At 37.0% G+C, this 24,455-nt stretch overlaps 1 protein-coding gene across 2 annotated transcripts in view; it reads right to left on the reverse strand.

The window, feature by feature from the left end:
* The window catches only part of LOC117973038 (CWF19-like protein 2), a 53,039-nt gene that overhangs the window by 2,612 nt on the left and 25,972 nt on the right, over nt 1–24,455 (reverse strand). For both annotated transcript variants that reach the window (XM_059031156.1, XM_059031155.1), the window contains 9 exons: nt 23,661–24,382; nt 22,690–22,822; nt 20,896–21,003; nt 18,980–19,102; nt 17,778–17,915; nt 8,424–8,636; nt 5,095–5,211; nt 3,376–3,531; nt 2,287–2,367 (listed from right to left, as the gene is read on the reverse strand). In XM_059031156.1, the coding sequence (XP_058887139.1) occupies nt 2,287–2,367; nt 3,376–3,531; nt 5,095–5,211; nt 8,424–8,636; nt 17,778–17,915; nt 18,980–19,102; nt 20,896–21,003; nt 22,690–22,822; nt 23,661–24,382 (1,791 nt within the window). The remainder of the gene's footprint in view (nt 1–2,286; nt 2,368–3,375; nt 3,532–5,094; nt 5,212–8,423; nt 8,637–17,777; nt 17,916–18,979; nt 19,103–20,895; nt 21,004–22,689; nt 22,823–23,660; nt 24,383–24,455) is intronic.

A 24,455-nucleotide genomic window follows, 5' to 3' on the forward strand; every position in this document is an offset into this window, starting at 1 on the left:
GTCATGGGTGCCCAATCACTGTCCTGGAGGGCCACTCCACTCCAGGTTTAACAGGTAAAATTATATAATTAACTACTTTGGGGTCTGGATGCAGGTTTAACTGGTTCATGTTGATTTTAAGTGTGACCTTTGCCTCCATTACTGTATATGCCTGTTCCCAATATATGCATCTCCATGGTGGACATCATCATCTTGGGATGTGTCTCATTGGCCTAAGTCAAATTTAAATTGGGCAACAGGAGGATTTTTTTTTGTTTGTATTGTTTTGTTTAGTTGGGCTAGACAACTAAAAAAAAGTCAAAATCCACCCCTTCTAAACAAAATAGTTGGCTTTAATCTGTCAACACAGTAATGTAAACGGAAAGGTACATTCATCTCACTAACAATACCTGCCACTGGCAATCCACATTAACAGAAGGGCTGCAAAGACGAAACCTTAACCTGTGTTTTAAGAAAATCAGTCTCTGCATTACCTGCAGGTAATTCCTAGTGACTGCTAACTTATTTATATTATCAGACATGAGTTGACCCAACAGCACTGCAGAATGTGCATATTACAAACCAGCCTTAGTTTGGTTCAGAATTTTGAAACTTTATATCTGCATCATAAATTCAACCTCTACTCCTGGTGTGCAGGATTCTGCATGCGTATGACTATCCCTTAGCATTCTGCAAATTTGACAGGTTCTTCTTTCCTAACCTGTAACATGCTCTTGCTGAAATGTATGCATGCTAAAATCATACATCCAATGGTCAAACCTATTTCTAGTTTCAATCATAAAGTATATCAGATTGTACAGTGTTAAATCATACTGCGAGTCATTGCTTGAATCACGCATACACACTTTGTAGACCAAAAACCAAGAACATAAGCAGAGGTAAAATGTATATGGCCTTCATCCTTGGGAATCTCTCATATTTGAATACGAGTTAATAAAAAAGTGCTCCTGGGCAAGCACTGTCAGTCACTGCTGTAGATAAATCTAACAGACCATTCTTTCAAACAGGATCAAAATTAATGTCAGCTCTTTCAAGACTGACACCGTCAATTGTCTCTTGGTGGTAAAAATCCCCCTGCTGTAAATCATGGAATCCATCCAGTAAGGCTTATTTTTTAATAGGAAATACAGAGAAAAAATAATATAGCGTCCCTAATCTCAGACATTCCCTGTGTTGGGTATTGCTTAAATAATTACTAATAACTACACATTTCTGAGTTGCCAAGTGTTTAGGTTTAATATGTCACCAATAATTGCTTTCTGAACAACAATGTTTCAAATAGATAAGGTTCTACTGCAATTACCTGTCAACATGTGGAAAATATGTAATTGTACTGTGTATATTGCATGGAATTACTCATTGACATCAAACTTTTTCATCTCCCTTACCACAACTAAATCTAGTGTCTGCCATTATTCTGATAAAGACGATATAATGTTACATTTTTATGGAACAGTTGAGCAGAAACACATTTAATAATTATAAATACAAAAGTTGAATTAACGGTCCCACTTACTTCTCTTGGGATTCCAAGTCAGAATATCCTACTAAGATATGCTGAGTATACAAAGTATATCCTGAGATAAACCTAATGTCAAATATTAATAACACCAACCACAATTTTAATAAATTAAAAGATGCATACCTGATGCTATTTGGATACTGTACCCATACTTTAATTTAATACTCATTTGCATTTCTATTGTGTTAAACACTTTGCAACACAGTTTTCATCAATAAAATTTACTTTTATTTCAAAAACACTTTCATAACTGCTATAGCTTTGGGACTGGTTGCGTGTAACTCGGGTATTCATCCACTCGGAAATAGGTTTATTACCTTGAACACTTAAACAGCCCTAACGATAACTTAATTAAAAATATCTTGATGACAGTTACTAACATTATAATTACTATTATTATCGCTGCTATAACTATTATAATTAGACCCATGTGCCCCTTGGAGGCAAAATAATACCACCAGAGCTCACACAGTCCACTGACTAGGCTGGGTAATTCCATTGCACCTCCAAGTCAGGAAACCAACTTCATTGAAAAGCATATACATACTGGAGTTCTGTGTATGAAGAGTAATATGTCATTCAGTTCTCAGGTATGTAAATTCTGGTACCCTAACTTCGTACTTGTTTGAGTGATTTTATGTAAGACTAATTATGAAATGGTGCCAAGCATTGTGCTGAATTCTAAAAGCTTTGGCTACAGACAAATTCTCAGGCTTCTACATATTTCAGTAAGCACACTGTGGAGGGGCAATTATGCCACTTACAGCCCTGCGCACGTCCCTCGAAGAAAGGTCAATCAGCTTCTTATTCATAGCCCACTCTTCATCAGATTCCATTATAGCTTTCTGCAAAGGGAACATATTGGAATATAAAACAGACATGCTTGCATTAACGCAGGATTTAACAGTGTGGATTTAAAAGGGCTTTTCCAACCCATTATATGCTATTGTATACAGCAGTAACAGCTGCTTGGGTAGGTATACATTATACCAAGTTATACATCTTAAATGTATGTAACAGACAGATAATAATGTAAATTAAAAATGACAAATCAATGTATTATTAATACCTGGAACAGAAGAAACATGCTCTATAGCATTAGACTGGGTCACTAGTCACCCTCTAGAGGTGGAGAGACAAAGACTGGCTTTTGTTAGTTTTGATTCAGAGAGGTTAAAGCAATCCTCATGCTAAATCAATGATATACCCTTACATATACAGTAGCAGCAATCATGCTTGTTTGCAGTTCGGCCTTTGTAGGGGCCAAGGGTACATCAACAGAAAGCATTTCAAAGGGTATATTAACTGTCAAAATGACAAGGGTTTATTTTAGTTAGCTTCTTCTTACATATGCTATACACTGCAATATGACTGATCAGTAAAGTGTTATATTTCAGGGTTTCAATCGTTTTAAAGTGTTGATCTACAGAGGATCCATGCGTTGTTAGCTCAGCCCAAAACAGAATGTGTTTTCTAAACAGCCTGCAATCATGGCACAGATCATTGACTTGTGGTTTATATTGTGAAAATCACAAGCAAATACCTGATTACTTATTCAATTTGCCCTAAATTGTCCACATTTCCATTTGCAGCCTGACCAATGATTGTTGGAAACCAACAAAATGATTAAATGTTTAGGTCATTTCTTTATGTATACATTTATTTGTATTTGTACAGGCCAGGATAGACCCTTGACATGGAACATCTGATTTACAAGGGCGTCCCAAAAGTGTAGAGTCTTGTAAAGGAGTTATCCCTCTATATATGCAACAGGCGTAAATCTACAGCATCCACAGAGCGATTTCCCATCAATGCTTTGGCTATGTTAAATATCTGTGTACTGGGTACAGTACCTTGAAATAGATTGGAGCCATGTCCCCCACTTCCCTCGGCAGAGGAATGCACTCGTAGACCATGTGGTGTCGCTTCTTTGGGTTCATGTGTGTCTCCAGGAACACACAGTCTTGCCCTTGATCTTCAAACATCTTCACTAAGGCTCTCCGGAACATCTGCAGCATGCAACAAAAAACAGATGCAGCAAACAGGTTTATCCCAGAGGCTGCATGCACTTCAGCAGAGGGCACTACCTGTCAGATACTTCACATTGTGTTTCACTAGACACCTAGCCTTCAGCTGGGGAAACAACCGTTTTAATTATCTGGTGGGTAATGTCAGCTGAATTGGGTATTATTGTTTAAACACTGCAGTGTCTGAGTGTCTGTTCTAAAACAACAGGTAACAATGCAGGTTTAAATACAAATGGAATTATTTATTTTAATATTAAGTGCTTCATTATTTTTACTGATATAAAAGCTTATGAAAAAGCATTATTGCTCTAGAAAATACTGTTAATAGCAATTTGGATATATTTATTCACAAGGAACAACTGTATATTCTTCTTGATAATCTAAGTCATTACCAGAAGAGATTGTGTATTGTGTTTATAAATATGTATTAAAAGATGTAACTATTTGCCTATGCAATAGTTAAGTTTTGTATTTCTGAAAATAAAAGTATCTTGTTTTCTGTCTAGTATACCCTTCTAAATCCTTTAAGACTGTACAAAATAAAATTATCTTTATTTAAGTTAATTCTCCATAAAACCCAAATTTAAATCCAAAAGAGGTTTTCATTAGCTTGTCAATTCATAGTTTAAGGTTGTGTTCACACCGGGTCTGTTTAGAGGGTTTGGTCCGCACTCGGTATGGTTCGGTATGAAGTCCACTTAGGAAACTAACTGTACCGAGTCCACCTGAACAGTCTGGTTCGCTTGCTAAACCTCAATGTGAACAACTGCTAGACTAACCTGACTAGGAAGTAAACATTTTGCGGTTTAGTAAATTCTGAGGAAAACTAAAAAAAAAAAAAAGTCTCTGGGAACTACATTAGGGTTACCAGACATCCCGGGAAAATTGAGATTGTAACAGTTTTCAGCCTTCATTTTTTGTCCCGGTCGGAAACAGTAAAATTGTTAATTGTCCCAATATTGCTATTGTATAAATCTGTGGCAGCGTGCTCAGCAAGTTAATAGCACAGTAATGTATTAGCTTGTGTGTTCGCGGCAAAAAAAGTGGTTTTGCATAATGCACTTTTAAAAGTTATAGCCAATACAATGTAATCCTTCAACATACATGTATTAATTACACTGCTAAATTAGCTTCTGGGATTAGCATGCAGTAAAATGAAATGTTAATTAAAACAACGAGGTTACATTTTGATCTCGATTGTCTTCCTTGAACAACTACACTGTCAGCTCTTCCAATTAACAAGTTGCAATGGAAAGTGGGTATGTACTGTCGCACTGACCTAAATGTCTTTTTCAATTGAACTTCTGATGAACTTTGCTGCTCAATAAAAACGATACATTTTTCCAATACGTGTTACTAGTGTACAAGGTTATCTTAGGCTGCTCTACATGGACCAGAGTGACAATAATGTTTAAGCCTCAACCAACACTGATGTCCACTGAAATACGCCAGCTTCCCACCATCCCACAAAAGCATTGATTCCTTCAACAAGTAGACCATTAGCTTTAATAGGATGGAAAGGGGTTTGTCTGGTGTTGTACTGACTTGGGTTTCTTGCCAGATGTCCTCATCCAATGTTGTTGCAGAAGTGTGGTGGTGCAGTGGTGCTATCAAACAGTGACCCTCTGCCAGTGACTTGCAGTTCGGCAGACATAGGTATACCTGGAAGGGTTTAAAAGAGAAAAGCATTTTGTACAGTTAGGATACAAATGCAAACTACCTGATACTCTCATTTTGGACTAGGAATCGGAATAATGTATTTGCTTGCTTGAAGATAATTGATCCAATTTTTCTCAAAGGGCCTCAATTACGTTCATATCCGTAAATGGACAGTGACAAGTCTCCAGTGTGCTATTCATACCAAAACTTCAAGACCAACGGAAAGGGAATATGTGGTCTTCTCATTGCAAATTCTCATAACCATGATGTACAGCTACGACAAGAACTGCATTCATTTCACCAGCACAGCATTATATTATTAGCATGTAAGTAAAGAAAGAAAAAAGCCATTTAAAGAAAGTAATAAAATATTCTCATGTTCCCTGTCTATCTGTTAAGTTCAGGATTATTTTTAAAACTCTCCTGCTCCCCTACAATGCCCTTCATCACACAGGTCCCGAGTACTTCCTCAACCTGCTGACCCGCTATGTCCCTGCCCGCAAGCTGAGGTCCTCCGACTCTAGCCTGCTTGTTATCCCCCAAGTAAAAGTGCACCACACTTGAAGAACGCTCGTTTAGCTTCATGGCTCTGACTCTTTGCAACTCTCTCCCAGCTTTGGTGCGTGATGCTCCCACCGTCACTCACTTTAAATCAACTCTCAAGACCCACTTGTTCTCTCTTGCTTTCCATGCTCTTTAAGCCTGATATCTGCTATTAGCTGCTGTGTTGCTGCTACTATTTCATGTATTATGCTACTATCATGAATTATGCATTTTTCACTGTACTTAATGTATTGTGTTTTTTTTTTTTTACTCTATAGCATGTATTATGCATTTCTCTGTATTTAAAAGTACTTTGGATTCTCTTGTTGTTACTGCATCTTGTAAAGTGCTTTGTGATGGTGGTCCACTATGAAAGGCGCTATATAAAAATAAAGACTGATTGATTGATTGAAGAAATGTCACACTTAATAGCAAAATATATTTGATGGGCTCATAATTTTCTTAATATTAATAATCAGAAGCAAATTTAATTTTTAAAACATTGTTTTAATATCGGAATACAGGGCTATAAAAAGCCAAATTTAAATGAAAGTTTCATAACCAATTTTTCCAAATCACCTAATTAGCATGTTTATCTCCCTAAAGTGGATTCCAGGAGATGAAGCTAAATGAGAAAAAAAAGTACAGTATCTTCCAAATCTTGCCTTTAAAAAAAAAAATTTAGGACGGATCACAGTCTAGGGTTATTAAAAATAAATATTAAGCAGAAAAAGATCAATCTGACCTGCCATACAGAATTCATAAACTGGGGAGAAAAAAAAAAACATACTAAGATTATACTGGGGTCTTTTTCAGATCTTCTAAAATGAATTCTCTCTATTTTTAGTGATTTCAGATAATGTCAAACAGGACGCAAGCATAAAAATGTTGCTTTCATCTCTGACCCGCATGATCTCAATTGCACTTATCACAGTTCAGTTTCTACCAAGCAATCCTTTAAGTCACAGGGGTCTATGAAATACCCTTTTTATATCAGCAGCCCCAGCCCACTTCCAGCACATTGGATACCAGTGCCACAATCACTTTCTCCATCAAAAGAAACTAGTTTCACAGATCTCCTACTACTTGGAAAATAAAGTAGGTATAAAAAGAAAACATGTATTGCATTTTCAGTTGCTGCATTACAGCATAGCATCTGACAACCACAAAGACCCTCTTGTGTTTGTGAACAGAAAACAGAGATGTCAGGTATACTGTCAAAACAGTTCTGTAATCGAATGCAGAAAAAAAAAATCATAACTTACAAAGAAACCTCTTCTAGAAATTCTTTAGGTTATGTTAAAATAAATAAATACATAAATAAATAAAACACACTAACTACCTTATTAACTCAAATTTAAAGTCACACTTTGACAAATAAAGGTTCAAATTTGCGGGGAGTGACCTGGATTCAAAGGCAATTTGGATTCTGGGTTTTTCAGTTAGGGGACCAATTTGCGTAATGTCAATTATCCTGGTGCGTTTGCATGAGAGCTGTGGACACAGCAAAGCACACTACATGAATTACCTTCATACGGTACCAATATATTAAAATGGCTACACAGCGAACTTCATGCAAGCTTTTAAAAGAAACGTCATCTTGTTTGCTGAAGAAAAGGGAAACCGTGAATTTGGGGCGTCCGAGATGTGTGTCAGAAGATGGAGATGCAATTGAAAGGAGGACAATAAAACGTACTGAAATAAACTAAAAGGTCATTTAACATTTTCAAGCTACTGTAAAATGCAAGGACTGCCGTTCAATACCCCTGCTAAAAAATTATAAAAAAAGTACTATAGTATACTATAGCACTTTGTAATTTTTTGGCAGGGACTATAAAATACTGTACTGTACATATTTTCTTTTCTCATTCGTAATATATTGGTGACTTACATTGATGCTTTAATGTACGATAATACAGTGTTCCATGCAGGCACCTAGAATTTAAAAGGTAATTTAAACATTCATTATTGTGCTTTTTTCATTCAGAGTTAAATATGACTTGTATTCAGGGTGTTTATTTATTTTATGGTCTTTGAATTTGGGGGTGCCACTTGAATTCAGGGTCGACTTAAATTTGAGTAAATACAGTCATTAATTAATATTAGCAGTAAAGTATATTGAGATAAACTGTAAAAATCTGAAATTTGCTCCAAAAGTGAATGTCAAAGTTTGTGTGTTTAATGCCATGATATACCTCATTGCTGTCACCTCATGCGATATCTGAAAAGTGTATGAGGTGGCAGAATTGCAATCATATTTGATTGACATACTGTTCTGAACTCATGTGGTTGGGTGGTCAGGTGAAGATGCAATTGTGGGGCTTGTTATGGAATATTAAATAAAATGTAACATAAGCTCATGTACAGTATAAATGATCAGAATCCCAAATGTTTACTTTGTTAAATTGTATTAAAATTGTTTTACAAAACAGGAATACAATCCATTTTGCATAAAAAAATGAACAAATGTGGCTTTTGGTGGAATTACCAAGCCATGCCGTTGTTACTGTTGATACACAGGGATCCTTTAAGAGCCAACTAGATGAAGACCAATCAGCTACTACTGTAGACACGGAAAAGCTTTGATGGACAATGTCACTTCACAGAAAATTACCTTTTATGGTTTTATAGTATGTATAGTATGAAGAAAAGTCCATGCCAGTGTGTGTTACCTTTGTGCCAATGGCGATGATGAGATGTTTGGGCAGTTCTGGGTTATCAAAGCAGAAGTGGCATTTCTCCATGCGTCCTGCCAGCCGTCTGTGCTCCTGAATGGCTTTCTGTCTTTGTCTCTCCTCCTCTTGCCCAGAACGCTCCTTCTTGGCAGCGCTGGAGACAAACATGTCATCCAGGGTATAGTTATCTCCATCTGTCTTTCCCATGAGCTGCAAACACAGCAAGCAGATACTGGAGCACAACCTTTCAGAATATGGCCCAATGCCTGTTCTTGATGCAGAACCTTGTACTCAAAGCTGTAGCTAAATATTTATGTTTTCATATGGCAAAGTGAAATGAACCAGATAAAACTAAGCAACTGCAACCACTGAAAACACACCTCTACCCATCTAGCTTGGAAGCAGGAAACATGCATTTGAAATCTGTGTAGAACAAGGATAGTAACTAAAGACAGAGTAATCAACAGCTCAGTGTTATAGTTAATCATTCACAACAGTATGTTAAGTAGGAGTAGTTGATCAGTATGGTGGCTCATTAGTGACATGAGCTCCAGTAATGAAACTAAGAAAATCTAAGAAAACAGCTGTACCAAAACATAACATCAATCAGGCAGCCATATTAGGTCTAGGTCAGAGGTCAAAGTCGTGATCAGGTTTATTTTAAAATCTATCTAAGTCACTACCTCCAATGTTTTCTGAGATACAGGCATTGATGACTCCCACATGGCGTAGTGATGCCAATACATTTTGCCCGAAGAGTTTCCACAACACTGAGAAAACAAGCTTTTCAGTTGAAAGGGTTTATGAGATATTGGCAGTGGGAGATTTGCAAACTCATACAAGCTTCCATCAGAACGATTCTTATTTACTTCCAAAATGTAATCTATGCTTATGAACAGTACATTTTATATCCATGACATCATCTTGAACTGGCCTGCAGTTACTGTACATACAAAAGACGTCAACGCTGAGCTGAAGGGGTAATGGCTGTCGCTTTAATTTGGAGTTGCCATGGAAACACTGACGTCTTTGGAGTTTATTAATAATGCTTCCATAAAGGAATGTTATTATCCTTTTTTTTTTTTTTTTAACAGGCAGATTCTACAACATAACAGCAACCTGCTCACTTAGACTAAAGCCAACATTCAAAAGGTATAGTAAATATAAATTCATACAAAACACAGCTATTTATTGCCTTAAATGCCTCAAATAGCTTTAGTACTGTACTTTACCATTTTCATAATATAGCTTAGGTTAGCTCTGATGTGTATCTAAAGCTTGTCAAAGTCTCAGTTGGTTCACAACCATTTCCCTTCCATGCTCAAGAAATTCTGCAGCCACAACATTGAGGAACTATAGAATTATGTAACCCCTTCCTTTGTGCTTCACCAGTGAAAAACAAACTTAAATAAGCCTAAATAAACAAATCAATGACAGAAGTGAACATCCAGCAGTGTACAAACAATTTGATCTGAATTTACACAGCACAGTATAGTAAATCATTTTCGTAGATTAAAATTTGGTTATAAAAATGTGTCTTTAGTCTGGTTTTAAAAGCCGCAACAGTTGGTGCTCCCCTTACAGAAATAGGCAGATCATTCCTGCATTTTTATTTTTATTTTTATTTTAGGAATAGTAAGCAACCCAGCATCCTGGGATTGGAGTGGCTGTCTAGGAACATTTGGGATTAAAAGATTATTTAAGTAAGACAACCTATTTAAGGCTTTATAAGTTATAAGCAGGACCTTAATCAATCCTGAACTGTATAGGAAGCCAGTGTAGGGCTCCTAACACAGGCGTAATGTGATCATGCTTTTTTGTTTTTGTTAAAACCCTGGCAGCAGCATTTTGCACAAGCTGCAATTGGGATAAAACATATCTTGGAATACCAGAAAGCAGGGCATTGCAGTAATCAATTGTAGATGTTATGAAAGCATGCATCGCTCACTCTGCATCTTGTGGTGAAAGAGAACATCTTGTTTTAGCAACATTACCAAAGGTGAAAAAAGGACACTTTAATTACATTCCTAATATGAGGTTCGAAAGAAAGTTCTGGGTCAAAGATTACACCCAAATTTCTCATTTCAGCCTTCAGTGCAAAAGGGAAGATTTATTCTATAGAAGCACATATATTTGTTTTGTTTACAACATTACCTCTGTTTGATAGCAGTTTAACCATAAAACATTTTTGACACCCATTGCTTAATATTAGCAAAACATGTAGTCAGAATATTTGCAGATGTGGAGTCACCTGGTTTCAGAGATATAGCTGAGTATCATCAGCATAGCAATGAAAATGTACCTCATGTCTACGGACAATATCGCCCAGGGGTAGCATATATAAGGAAAACAAAACGGTTTTCCTTACATATGCAGGGTTCCAACAGCAGAACCCTGCGGGACACCACATGTAACTTCAGATATAAGAGAGGAATCTTCCCCAATTCTAAGATATTGTAACCTATTCGAAAGATAAGATTTAAACCACGACAGGACACTACCTGACAGTCTTACAAGGTTCTCAAGCAAAACTGGATGATCAAGTGTCAAACGCTGCACTTTAACCTAGAAGACTAAGGACGCTCCCATATCTGAAGATAATACTATTATTCTTATTTATTTCTTAGCAGACACCTTATCCTGGTCGACTTACAATTGTTACAAAATATCACAGCACAAAGTATCGCATTGCAAAATATCACATTTTAAAGTATCACATTTCAGAATATCACATTACAGATAGCAGCAGTTGTAAAGTACAATAAAATCAGTAGCAAAAGATCAAATTCAAATAATAGTACATCATTTACCACTCTGACAAGAGCAGTTTCAGTACTATGACCCGGGAGGAAACCTGACTCAAATCTATTTTGTGCTGCAAGGAATCTATTAAGTTGGATTGCTACTACTCTTTGGATAGAAAGGGGAGATTGGAAATAGGCCTAAAATTGTTAAGAACTTATGGTCTAGAATAGGTTTTTTAAGCAATGGTTTTACCACAGCAACCTTAAATGATTTTGGAACAATACCAGATGAACAGGAACTGTTATGAATATTTAAAACAGGTCGTATCGATCCGAGAGAATACTTCTTTAAAAACAGTTTAGTGGGAACGGGGTCTGACACACACGTAGTGGATTTTGTCTTAATAACTAGGTCAGTTAATTCTGGCTGGTTAATCAAAGAAAAAGATTTAGTCTGATGTAGCAGGACCCAAAGAAGTAGTTTTGTCAATGTTGTAAGATGACATGTCTAAATTTAATTTACCATCTGAAATCTGATTTCTCATTTCAATGATTTTCTTGTTAAAGTGATTCATAAAAGCATCACTGCTTGCTGGTAATACGGTATATAAGGAGGGCTCCTTCTGCTTGTTTGTTAGTTTAACTATTGTTTCAAAAAGAAATCAAGGATTATCTTTATTTGATTCTATAAAGGGCTGAGTAGTAGGCTGATCTAGCTGAGGACAGTTAGATCAGCCTACTACTTCTTTCCAGGCGAGATAAAAGACCTGTAGTTTGGTGTTTTTCCATTTGCTTCCAACTTTTCAATCTGTTTGTTTAAGTATTCGTGTTGTATCATTAAACCTATTTTTCATAGGTGCAACCGTATCTAAGGTATTACTTCGGGTGCTGTTATAATCTTCTACCAACACATCAACTGATCCTGATTGAGCAAGAGCAGAGGTGGACAATACTGCCAAGAATGTATCAGTGGTGGTGAAGTTGAGAGATCGTTTTTATACAGTGTGTCGGCAGTTTTATTGCACATGGTATTAATAATTAAATAACAGCAGAATGATCTGAAACTGTAAGATCAATGATAGACAGGTTCTGGATGTCTGTACCACGAGTGACAAGTAGATCAAGTGTGTGGTCATGAATATGAGTCGGGCCAGAAACATGTTGAGTAAAACCAACGGGCTCGATAAAATCTTTTCCAGAGGGATCTCGGTCTACAACAACGTGCACATTAAAATCACCTAACACCACAACCCCATCATGCTTGACAGCAAATGTTCACCAAACAAAGAGCTGGGTCTAGGAGGATGATAACTGCAACCTGTATAGGAGTTGGGCCACAAATAGCAAAATATAGAATTTCAAATGACAATTAACCTTGTGTGTTCTCATAGTTAAGATCGAACTCCTTCCCGAAAATGGTAGCAATGCCACCACCGCGACCTATAGCATGTGCCCTCTGATAGAAAGAGAAACCTGTGGGACAAGCCTTTACTAGCGGTATAATACCGTCCTGTTTCAGCCAAGTCTCAACTAAGGTTATGACATCTAGATGTGATTCCAGAATAAAGTCGTTAATTAAAAGAGATTTATTATTCACAGACCTTGTATTTAGTAATGCCAACTGGATAGAGGTCAGTACAGGGCTACTAGAGTTGTCACTGGCTGATGTGTTAATTAGATTTTTTAGAACATGAATCTTGAGCAACATTTTTCCTTAAAGGATTTGCGTAACAACGGTTACATCTGAAAGGGGCCTTCAAGTTATAAACCCTGACCTTTCATGTTCTCAAAAAAAAGAATAAACATTACAATAACTTAATATCCAATAAAACATATTGGCAAAGAACAGCCAACTGTAGTTACCGCCAATAAAATCTAAAATGACATATATACTGGTAGTATGGTGTAAAATGCACAAATACCACCTCTGCCTTGAAGTGCTGACCTTTTCTTTGTTCTAAAAATAAAAACTGAATTTCATTTTGGTCCTCCCCCCCCCCCCCCCCCCCTCTAGTTGTTTGCTTTGGCTACAGGCTAAAAGTATGGATTTTCATACCAGCTATCCGTCTATGCATTACATGGCTTCTATATGTAGCTGCTAACAATGCTACCACATTTTCAAGTTGCTTACCTCCTGTTAAGGCATTTATTAGTGGATTCATTTGCAAACAACTCGCTGAACCCTTAACCAGACCTGTCATGCCTGTTTAAAATCTCTTGCTTCAAACCAGGTGTTTTAAAAACAATTCCTAACAATCCTTATTGATTTCTCTAACAACTGATGAGGAAGACTTATAGTTCAAGCCTTGGTCCACAGGTTTCTTCAGTGTTTGGCAATAACAAATGAAGCTGCTGTCCTTAGTTGTATTTTTAAGTCCCATGTTAAAGGCTCCACACTACACTGACTGATCAAAAAGGCTAAAAAAGTCCTGTGTTAAGCTATGTCATGACCCACTTGTGACTGGAGTTGCAATTTCTGTTGGTGAGTTTTTAAAACCTCTGCTATATTTATTTATTTATTTATTTACTTACTTGCAAAAGCTGTTTTGATGGTCATGTTGGTCACTGCAGCCTCTTTTCCTACTTTGAATGCTCTTTTTAAATGTGAGCTCCATATTTATACTGTATACCCAATGGTAGTTACATTAAAAGTGAAACAACTCCCAGTGTCACTTGCAGCCAAAATGCATCTTATATATAGAAATCCCACACAGGTGCAGCTATTTTCACACTTTCTAATTTTGAAACTGTGTCCTGCGAATTCTGGTAAGGTGGTGTGCAAGGCGAAAGTATTTCTCATTTCTATTAATTGTGTAATTTTTAGTGGATATGGACTTTTAGATAGGAAAAAAAAATGTGTTCAGATATTCAGATATTTGTCCCAGCACTAATATAACATGACAATAATTTAGGTTTCTAGAATTTGACTGCCTCAGTCTTTTATTACATGCTGTTTAAATGATTGATTATTGTACTCCACAGATATATAGTTGGTTTTTTTTTTTAAAGCTGCAGGTGGTTTAGATAAATCTAACTTACTCCTTTGTTGTCTCTGTAGCAGTTTTATCACCTGGGGTGATTTCAAACACACCACATTGAAGCTACCTCCACACTGTCATGCATACAACATTTACAACAAGCTAGTATTATTTTTAGTAGTAGTAGTAGTAGTAGTAGTAGTCGTAGTAGTATTATAAAATAATTATGATTATTATTATTGTTATTATTATCAAGAGCTAAATTGCATTTGGTTGAATGTACAAATACATCTTTTCATAATCATGATTGTCTCTGGCATTTCCTTCAAAATAACAGTGTTTTTCCGACAATTACTTGATGCTCTTTCGGCATGTTTCTTCTGGAATGATTTGACCTTATATATCAAAATAAGACGGACAACAGCACAACCATATCACGTAAAGTATTCTCCATGTTGGGCATAATGGAAAAATTGGAGAGAACTAGTAAACAGCAAGAGAGCTGAGTGCGTTTGGAAAAGTTCAATGTGAAACCAATAAACTAGTCTGGATGAAGCTGCAAGTGAACCAAACAAACAAATTTGAATGCTTTAAAAGAAAGTTCACTTGAATTTTTCTGAAGTGAAACGAACCGAAGCAAACTAAGAAAACAAAAGAGCTTGTTCACAAGTGAACCACGGTTCGAATCACTTGCAAGTAAACTAGGTGCAAAAGTGACTTTAGACTCCCAGTTTGCATGCTCTGTATTAAGAGTATTTATTCTGATGGTTTTCCATTACAGTGGTTTCTGGTGGCTCTCAGTAACTTAAGTTTGCACATAAAACAGTCCCTACAAAATGTTGCATATACAGGAACAATCCCTCTCATCTGGGGCATTTTGTGAGTCAGCTAACCATAAAAGCCCTCTGCAAACATGTATTTTTCACCGAGATAATGCTTAAGTCTACATACCATGAATTGTGATTCTAGCACATACAGGACACAAAACAGCTGACAATGTTCCTGAGAAATTGGACTCCACAAAAAAGATTAGCTACCTCTGTGACCAAAAATACAACTGCTGATGGGAGATAAGGGTTAAAACAAATGCTGCATCTCAAGCCCAAGGAAAAACCTTTTATAAAAATGCTCTCACTTCATAAACAAACTGTATTTTAAATCCCCCCCTGGGAGTGCTGAATCAATCAGGGAAAACAGCCACCACAGTGACCAAGATTTAGCACACTTGTGTACAATGATGAGAATATAATAGGAATCAAAGTGACAAATGCAGAGAAACATATTGCTAATGCACATATTTACAAGTGCTGATGGCCTGAGGGTTATTGTTTGTTTTTTTCCCCTTTCCTTAATATTCATGTTGTAAGTGTGGGTAAAATGTAGAGTCTAAGATGCCTATAAAAAAGCATTGCCAGCAGGTACTGTCAAATCTATTAGCTGACATTAGGGTTACCACAAGAGATACAGGGAGCTGCATTCTTTCAACAGAAACATTTAAAATAGCATCTGTTAAAGCAAGATAGTCCATTTTGAAAGTATCATTTGTGTTCTTAAACCTTCCAGCAAATGACACTGCTCCAAAAAGAATTAAAATAAAAATCCTTTGACTTAAATGTGGTGAGTATTTATCTTTTAAATTGCAGCACATAATGTTGCCTGCTGTGTAACATTAACAGTTTGTTTTTCCTTAACAGAAAAAATATATATTTCAAACAAGTAGTTGCTCATTGCTTAGTAAGTTAGGTCCCTTAGTCGTGGTGGATGGTCTACGACACTGGGTTGAGTTAACACAAAGTAATGGGCTTTAATACAAAACATCTATAGTTCAAAAAGTCCAGGGGTCAGGAAGAGAGACATGTTACCAAGGAATCATCGCTACAGATGAGGTTTTGGGTCTGGGACTAACTTACCATCTCATTTTCACACAGAAAGTAAAATGTATTTTCAGGGGGTAAAATGTAACATTACCTTGAAGTCATGAGTAATCTTGATTAAATACTGTATATTTAATGGTAATGAGGTAGGCATTAAAAAAGAGCCTTCCATTTTAACTACAATGTTACTTTGAACTCCTGTACAGCCACGCGTGTGTTCTGCAAAGTTCTTTATCGGCTCAGCGAATTTTTTTCGAGAAATCTCTGACTCGCAAATTAATTACGTTATTAACATTTACTACACTCAGTGAATATGTTAAAACTTCAGTATAAAGCCATACAGTTAAATAAAGATGATGTATTAATACGTTATAAATCAGTTTGTTTAATATTATAGGCACCTTTTTCTTTAGCGGTTGCCTCTGACGATGGTTCCAGTTGGATTTGTAGCTGGACTGGGGTGTTTACACTTCAATCTGTGTAGCTTCAAATTTGTTCTTATTCTTACTTATTCTTGGCTGCAAAGACAACAGGGCTATCCAGAGATTGGATAATGTTTGTGGGGTTGTTTTTTCTTGTGTACAGTTTCCTAGTAACTGAAGACATTGTATTCTGGGAGACGTGGTTAGTGGAAGTTTTAGGGGAGACAGACAAGCTGTGCAGCAAAATTACTATGTGTATTTTTATGTATTGAATTACAATTAAAGTGAGTATTTTTGATTTTTTAAATGCGTAAAAATGGCAAGTACGCAGCTTATCTGGACCGCTGTACATACTACTTAAGAACCTTTTTGTGTCATTGTAAGGCATCTTCTCAAAATACAGCTTTAGTTGCATGTGTTTCTTAACGAGGTTCCTCAAGTTACATAGATTGTATAATATACCCATTATCATGGATATCCACCCCTGACAGGAATGGGAAAACACAGGCACACATATAAATCAAATAATTAGCTTCTTGAACTTGATGTCAAATTGAGGCTTTCCAGGCCCATATCCCTGTCAATTCAACTCAACTGTGAACTGCGGACAGCACTGCTAGCTTTAAGAAGCACTCTCTGCTCAGCTGAAGAAATGTCTTCAAGATGAATGCTAATTCTGAGCTAAAGTCGCCTGTTTGGTGACATGATCTGTAAACTAGCAATCAGGCTCCCTCTGGAAAATACAAAGTCATGTATCAGAGTGTCAGCGAGTATCCAAATCAAAGCATCACTATTTTACTGCCGTACCAGTTAAGTAAAACTAAGACATTGACAAATGACTTTGGAATATATCTCCAAAAAACACCCATTCCTGTTCTTAAGAGCCTTAATAGGAGTGAGTAAGGCTCTGTTGACAGCTTACTGGTTATTGATTATTTTGTTGTGACACAAGCTTTCTGCTTCCAAAATGTGTTGGAAGCCTTCACATAAGACATAACTAGAACAACAAGGCTGTCAAAGAAAAGCCCATAATAATATGTAAGTTTTGTAGTTTTATTCAATTACAATAAACCTGTGTTCTTGGGACTAGCCTTTTTCTATGTGGTATTACATAAAACAGAAACTTAGAACAGAAAAATATTATAGTGACATTTAGAAAACAAATCTCTCACTAGTCACAGAAATTTAGCTTGTAGATTTATTTATTTTTTTCTTCTTGACCTCAGATTTTGGAAAAATATGCACGTTACACTTTTGGGCATAAATTTAGATTGCTAGAGCGCAATAGCAGCCTGTTCTTCCCACACACTGTAATTACGAATCACCCTCTAACCTTTGATGCCATTCGAGAATACAGAACGTTCTGATCCTCGGCTGTTCCCATCTTCTCCCTCTTCACCATCTCCTGAAGATCAACATTATCATCGTCCTGGAAATACCGAACCCTCTCGCCATCCCTATGGGTTTCAACCTAGAAAAACAAACAACCTTCAAGTTTCATCAGCCAATTAACAACTCATCTGCCGTAAACATGCCTGCCTTCCTGGAGAGAATAAACAGAGCTGCAGAGGGGACGTCTGGTAGAACAAAGTTGTTATTATTGGAATTATTATAAGCAAGTATACCAGAGCAGAGGGAAACTTTAGGGCTCATAAATGAATGCAAAGGTCCTCAAACATTTTTTGTTTTTTTTGGGGGGGGGGGGGGGGGGGGGGAGGGGTTCCTTTTTAGAAACAATTTTGAATAGGGACCCCCAAATTAAAAATGAGGAGAAGGCAAATCACAAGCAGCGAATGTAAATGTATAATACTGTCTGCAAGTAGCAGAAGGCAGGTCTCTCGCTGCAACAGTCAAAGACCACTTTTAATACAATAGTCAAAGAAAACACAAAATTAAAGTATATTGTATGTACAAACATCAATTAGCACCTATTTCTCACCACAACAGTAAAAAAAAAAAAAAAAAAAAAAAACACACATATTTCCGTATAATAATATGTTATTTGACAAGACAGATTTCCAGAATTTCCTGGGGACCCCCCTTGGCAATCTTTGTGGACCTCAGTTTTAAGAACCGCTGTGTGTGTGTTTGTGTGAATCAAAGATTTATTTGACATGCCAAATCAGCAAGCCAATACATAGCACAGTGAAGCAGGCACTTCAGTGTGGACAGGCTTTCTAAAATGACTACTACAGTATTCCTGAAAGAGGTTGATCCATCTCAACACTGGAGCTCAACCTAGATATAAGCGTTAAAAAACCCACACATTTCTATCCTTTGCAGAAATTACATGTTTTTGATGAAAGCCTGCACGTGATGAATTGTGTCATCCATCCCTTACACCTAAACACAGCAATAACAGACACCTTCTGGAGAGTGTTACAGGATCTTTATCGGCTCAAATGCCTGACTGTGCTGTATAACACAGTGTAATAATCACTATCCTTCATGTGAGCGCTAGGGGACTGCAAACTGTGTGGCCCAGCACGTTCCGAGGGAGTAGCGGTTCACGTTCATGATGAAGTTTGTTTTTACCAGCTGCTTCTTGCGCCGTCCTCCCTTGGGCTCCAGAAGTTCTGTGGGGGCGTTGACGGGCCAAGCTCTACCGGACTGATCCGTCCTGAACAGAACCACCTCCTCCTCCTCTCGTCCGGCAGCCTGTCGGGGATGATAAAGCGGATCATTCATTAAAATAAAATACAATTACATGTTACTGTTTATTTTTTCCCATTGTTGAACAGAAGGGTGATTAAAAAGATGGGTATGGCACTTCAGCAAGCTGGAGCATCAATAGTATTAATGACAGGATTTCACAGTACCAGGACTAGTTTTCCAAATACTTCCCCAACTATGCATCACAGAACTGTGCCAGTCCAACAGTATAGTAACTAGTAGAGCTACTTCCAGTATACAGTTATGGTCCCTGCTGGTATTTGCTTATTTGTAATTGCTACACACCAAATGATGATGACCCACCTTACAACTAGGTGAATTGCTTTCTAAAATGAACCCATTTAGGATTTGTTAGGATAATCTAAACAAACTAACAAAGCCTATATCTATACATTTGCATATTCCAATGTAAATAGCACCACAACTTTATACATCCTTTGTGTGCATGATTTTTGTAAAAGTATGTTGCACTTATTATAACTGGAGGTTTATTTAGACCTAGATATTTTTTCTCCACGCAGCAACCAGGTAAAATTATTTTCCTGCTTAGTATTCAAGAAATCAAATCTACTGTTTTATGTTAAAAGGTCTTTTTATTTAAGATATAACATTATTAACTTATGAAGATTGTTGGTATGTGAAAATTATGCCAACATATGATTCATGGTCACATCATAAATTCCTTGTCCAGATTTAAAGGTATTTCTGCTTCGAAGTTCAAGTTTCCATGTAATAGGATTCCCAGACTTCATAATATACATTATAAATACCAGAATGTCATTAATAATGAAAAATATTGCTATAACGATCAACCCTGATATATATAAAACAAATTATGTTAGCAGAGAACAGGAATATTTAAGTCTTCTAGTTAATAAATCGTCTATGTTTAGGTAAATCATGTTTTAAGAACAAACAGCTCTCTCTGATGTTTACTTTAAAACAGTGAAGTGGAATGTCTTTAACGAGACTGGTATTAAAAATTACTGCTGTGAAACATGCTAAATATCCTTGACTGCAGAATGAGTTAGAAATTCTGATTAGGAAAACATGTGATGGGCTAATATTCCTTTAATACAACGGTATTGGTGGCATCAGTCGTTTGCATTACAAAAAATGACGGATGCTTTTTTTTCTGTGCTTAAATCATTCTTCATGGTTCTGTTGTGCTGGGTAGCTTAGCCCTGTTTCAATTGGATGCCTGCAGCTATTTTGCCTTTTGCACAGCAGGTGCTGTGATCAAACGCCTTCTTGACTTACTAGTTGCTTCTTAAAGAGTGGGTAGGGAATAGCTGCAAACCTGGATTACTGTACCTGGAAGACTTCAATGTGTGTATAAAATTAAAAAAGAAAAAAGGAACACGATCTCAAGATGTTGTCTTCCTAAGGAATACAATTCACAATGGGAGATTTGTGGCTCAAAACCAAACATCTACACTGGTCAGTACATGAAAGGTAAAATGAAATACGCAGCATGCTAACAAAATGCAAAAAAAAAAAAAACAGAACTGATCATTAGTGTTCAAAGTAGCTGCTTGTTTTCATGTCAGAGCAGGTTTATAGAGCTTCACTCCAGGTCCAGGTCATAAGGTGTGCTAACAAAGGATGAGCCTTGATGGGCCGTATTGTCTTGTCTCGTTCCCAAACTTTTCTTATGTTCTAGGTGCTTTCACTGTATATGTTTGCCATTGAGCTGGAAGGTTGGCTCTAGGCAATCCTCCACCCCAGACGCTCACCCCAACATCTCGGGGTTGGTGGGGTGAAGTACCATACAATACCTTAGTCTCCAATTTCCTTGGCACAGAAGCAGCTGGGTTGTTTTGCGCTAGATTCTCCTTCACTTTTCGAGCCGCATCCAGTTGGGCTTTAAGCTTACAAGCCAGATCCTGAAATACACGTAAACTTTGTAATCACTGTACTGCAGAGAAGTTCAATTTCCACACATTCGATGTTTAAGTACCCATGTATACCAAGCATTAGGAGTACAGGTGAGTTTTATGGCTATTGATCACCAATAAAGCTCTATAAATAAAAGCTTTGGCCACATCTCAGCAGACATTTCCCATTACAAACTATTGACTGAAGACTAAAATATTCACAGGCTAGACAGAATTGTATTATATATAAAACTTTTAATTAAACAAAAATGCCTTTTAATTTGCAGTAAAATGGAGATATTAAACAGAAAATTGAAACTGACCAAGTTTGGAAGTAATGCCATAGTTAGGCGAGTAATGCATCGCAATTGTTTCATGCATATATTGTTTATTTTCTTTTTACGTTTGAGATGGGGTTTAAAAAAAGGTCATTACTAATGTTACTGTTATATCTACTAATACCCGTCCCTTTTTATATCACTAAAAGATGTTGAAACTGTATTACAATTCTTTATAACTGTATTACATTTCTTTTTAATACTACCCTGGGCTCTTTCACAAAGTTTTAACTCGTGTATTATTTAAAAAGCATTGATAAAATAAAGTCTAGGATAACTTAATATTATTCATACAATAAAGTTCTGGATGATGGTTGGTATTTCATACAGGTTTGACACGTTTTCATACACAACAATACATCTTGTCGTAAAACAATAATAAAAGAAGCCCACAGAGTTCACAATTCCACAAAGGTCCAGCAGAAGTGGCCGAATATTATAAGACATAAAGTACATACAGAATCCAAATGCAGCTATTGCACTACTACCTTTAGAAATACCACTTTAAAAATGAGTTAGGCAGCTGCTACTTAGAGAAAAAAGTCAACATTATTTACGTTTGGCTTCTTACAACATGCAATGATATCATACCTATTTTAAGTAGTACAGTACATTTGTTGGTGATATTTGTAGATACATTACAACTGATTATTATTTCCCGAAAATGAATTTGTATTTATTTGATTTATTTGTGCCCTGCTGTTGTTTATTGAGTATTTTGCAGAGTATCATTAAACTACAATCATCTAGAGAAAGCTGTCACACAATCGGTTTTACTCTAGGGCTGCAGTGCATCTTTGATGCTCTTCATCAGTTAATGACAAACTAACTACATTGTCTATCTTTTGGCAGGTGGATCTGCACTTCACTCGCCACAACACTTAATAAAGGAGGGCAAGTCACTCTTGTCATACTCTTGCATCAGCCACTTGCAAGTAGTCTTTTCAGCTACTCATGAGCAACTGCACTTAAAACTAAATACACCATCAGTTTAAATTCTTAATGCATACATATATTTTTCCCAGAGCCTTGTTTGCAATTTAAAAATGCAGTTAAACTTACAAAATAAAAAAAAACACAATGGAAACTAATTGAAATAATTTTCAGTGGAATCCCTCTATAAAATATCACACTTTGTGCCATGGACAAACCTATTTAAAAAAACTACCATGACAAACACTTCAACATTAGGCAGCTCTACGTTCAATGCAAAAAAAAGTTGAATGAAATTTTAAAAAGCAATGCAAACGGGGAAGTAATATGAGCCATTACTATACTTTTTGGTAATTTATTATTATTATTATTATTATTTTTTTTTAAACTCCCTACTCTTTTAAAGGTGGACCCAAACATTTACCGTGTTTCCCATAAGTTCTGCCTTGACGAGTTTGGCCCCAATACGATTCATTTCCTCCTCACTGAGGATATGATCAGCCTCCTCTTCCTCTTTGTATTCCTTAACAGGTGTTCTGCAGGGAGCCACGCTGGCACTGAGACAAAGTGGGGAGAATTAAAAAAACAAGAAAGGTGTAGTGTTATGGATCTTTCGCATTTGGAACATGTTGCTTTGGGACTTGCACTGGGACAGTTCTTGTTGTAATGATTTGCCATGTAGTCTCGCTGGTCATAAACAGTAAGTCAGATTGGATTGCAGACTGCAGACAGAACAGGTGGCAGCCCCAGTTTGATACTGTAACAAGATGTGAATGTGTTTTGATTTTATGGTGCAGATGGAAACATTGCACAAGCTGCAGTGTGTTAATCTAATCACGTTACTTATTGTGTCTCAAAGTGTACTGCATGGGTAGACAAGGGAAATTAAAACAATTCAAAGTTAAAATTGCCAGAAATAAAATGTCCTCTGAATATTACAAAAAACATCATAAAGTACAGTAATGAAGAGAGCCATGAGGACCATTCAAGCAAGATATTTAAGGGTGAATGAACAGCCTTTTCAAAAAAAGCGTCACACAAGAAGGCAGCCTAATTGCCGATGGGACTAAAGTAATTTCTTTTGTGACTGAAATAGTGGAACTTGAACATTTATCTTGAACATAAAAAGGACAAGGTCAATGACAGGTACCGATAAAAGTCTGCAAAAAGCAAAATTAAAGTATTATATCTAACTTTGTTAGGGTTTAGTTACATAGGTCATCTCTGCGCTGCTATTTCACTCTAGGCCACTCTCATGGAGACTACCAAGTATGCTGTATTGTTTTCTTTTTCGGGTAATATGGACTAAGATAAGAAACTTGTCATTATATCGGAGATATAAGGATAATGCATTAACCCACTGGGCCACCTAGCCCCAAGTTAATAATCTCTCACCTAGAGGAGGGCAACTGGCTTTTTCTTTCCTGAGACGTAATCTGTGCAAGGCTACACTCTTTCTGCTCTCTCTGTGGTGTCGATCCTTTAGATTTTGGGGCTCCTCCTTGATCTGGTCTAGCTTTCCAGTCTTCTTCTGAAGTGCTGTCTGATGCGGCTTGTCTTTCAGAAGTCTTGTCTAACACTGACTCTCTGGAGTCCTTTCTCCAGGAGATCCCGTTGTCATCATCAGCAGGTTTCCGGAAGCCCAAGGAGCTACGGGGTGGTGGAGCAGGGGAGCGTTCTACTTTGGAGCACCAATTAGCACTTGCCGTATCTTCCATCTCCAAAGGCTTCAGAAATGTATCCTTGGAGCTGCTTTGTGGAATGGAAGGTTCTTCACAGCTTCTAGATGGCCTGGGGCTCTCTCTCAATCTGGACTCGTTACCTGGCTTTTGGGATCTTCTGTCACTTTCTTCTGGCCTGCTGTTTCGGAATTTAAAATGTTCTCTATCAGGCCGCGAGTCTAATGCTTTCTTTTCATACTCTTCCTTTCCATAGCTACTGTGATGTCCACCTCTAACCCTGATGGACCCCCTCTCCAATGGATCATCTCGCACTGAATCCCTGGGGCCAGGTTTCCTCCAGCGCTCTCTCCCGTATTCCCTATCTCTTCCTTTCTGAGAGTTACCGAATGCTGCTTTTTCTGCTGCTTCCAGTCTCCTTTGGAATTGCTCCATAGACTGCAAATGGAAAACATAAAATCATCCTTTGGGCTAAAGAAAGGCAATGGAGTCAACATAGGCATGTGGGTCA

Source organism: Acipenser ruthenus, chromosome 9, assembly GCF_902713425.1.
Source record: "Acipenser ruthenus chromosome 9, fAciRut3.2 maternal haplotype, whole genome shotgun sequence".
In the NCBI taxonomy this organism is placed as follows: Eukaryota; Metazoa; Chordata; class Actinopteri; order Acipenseriformes; family Acipenseridae; genus Acipenser; species Acipenser ruthenus.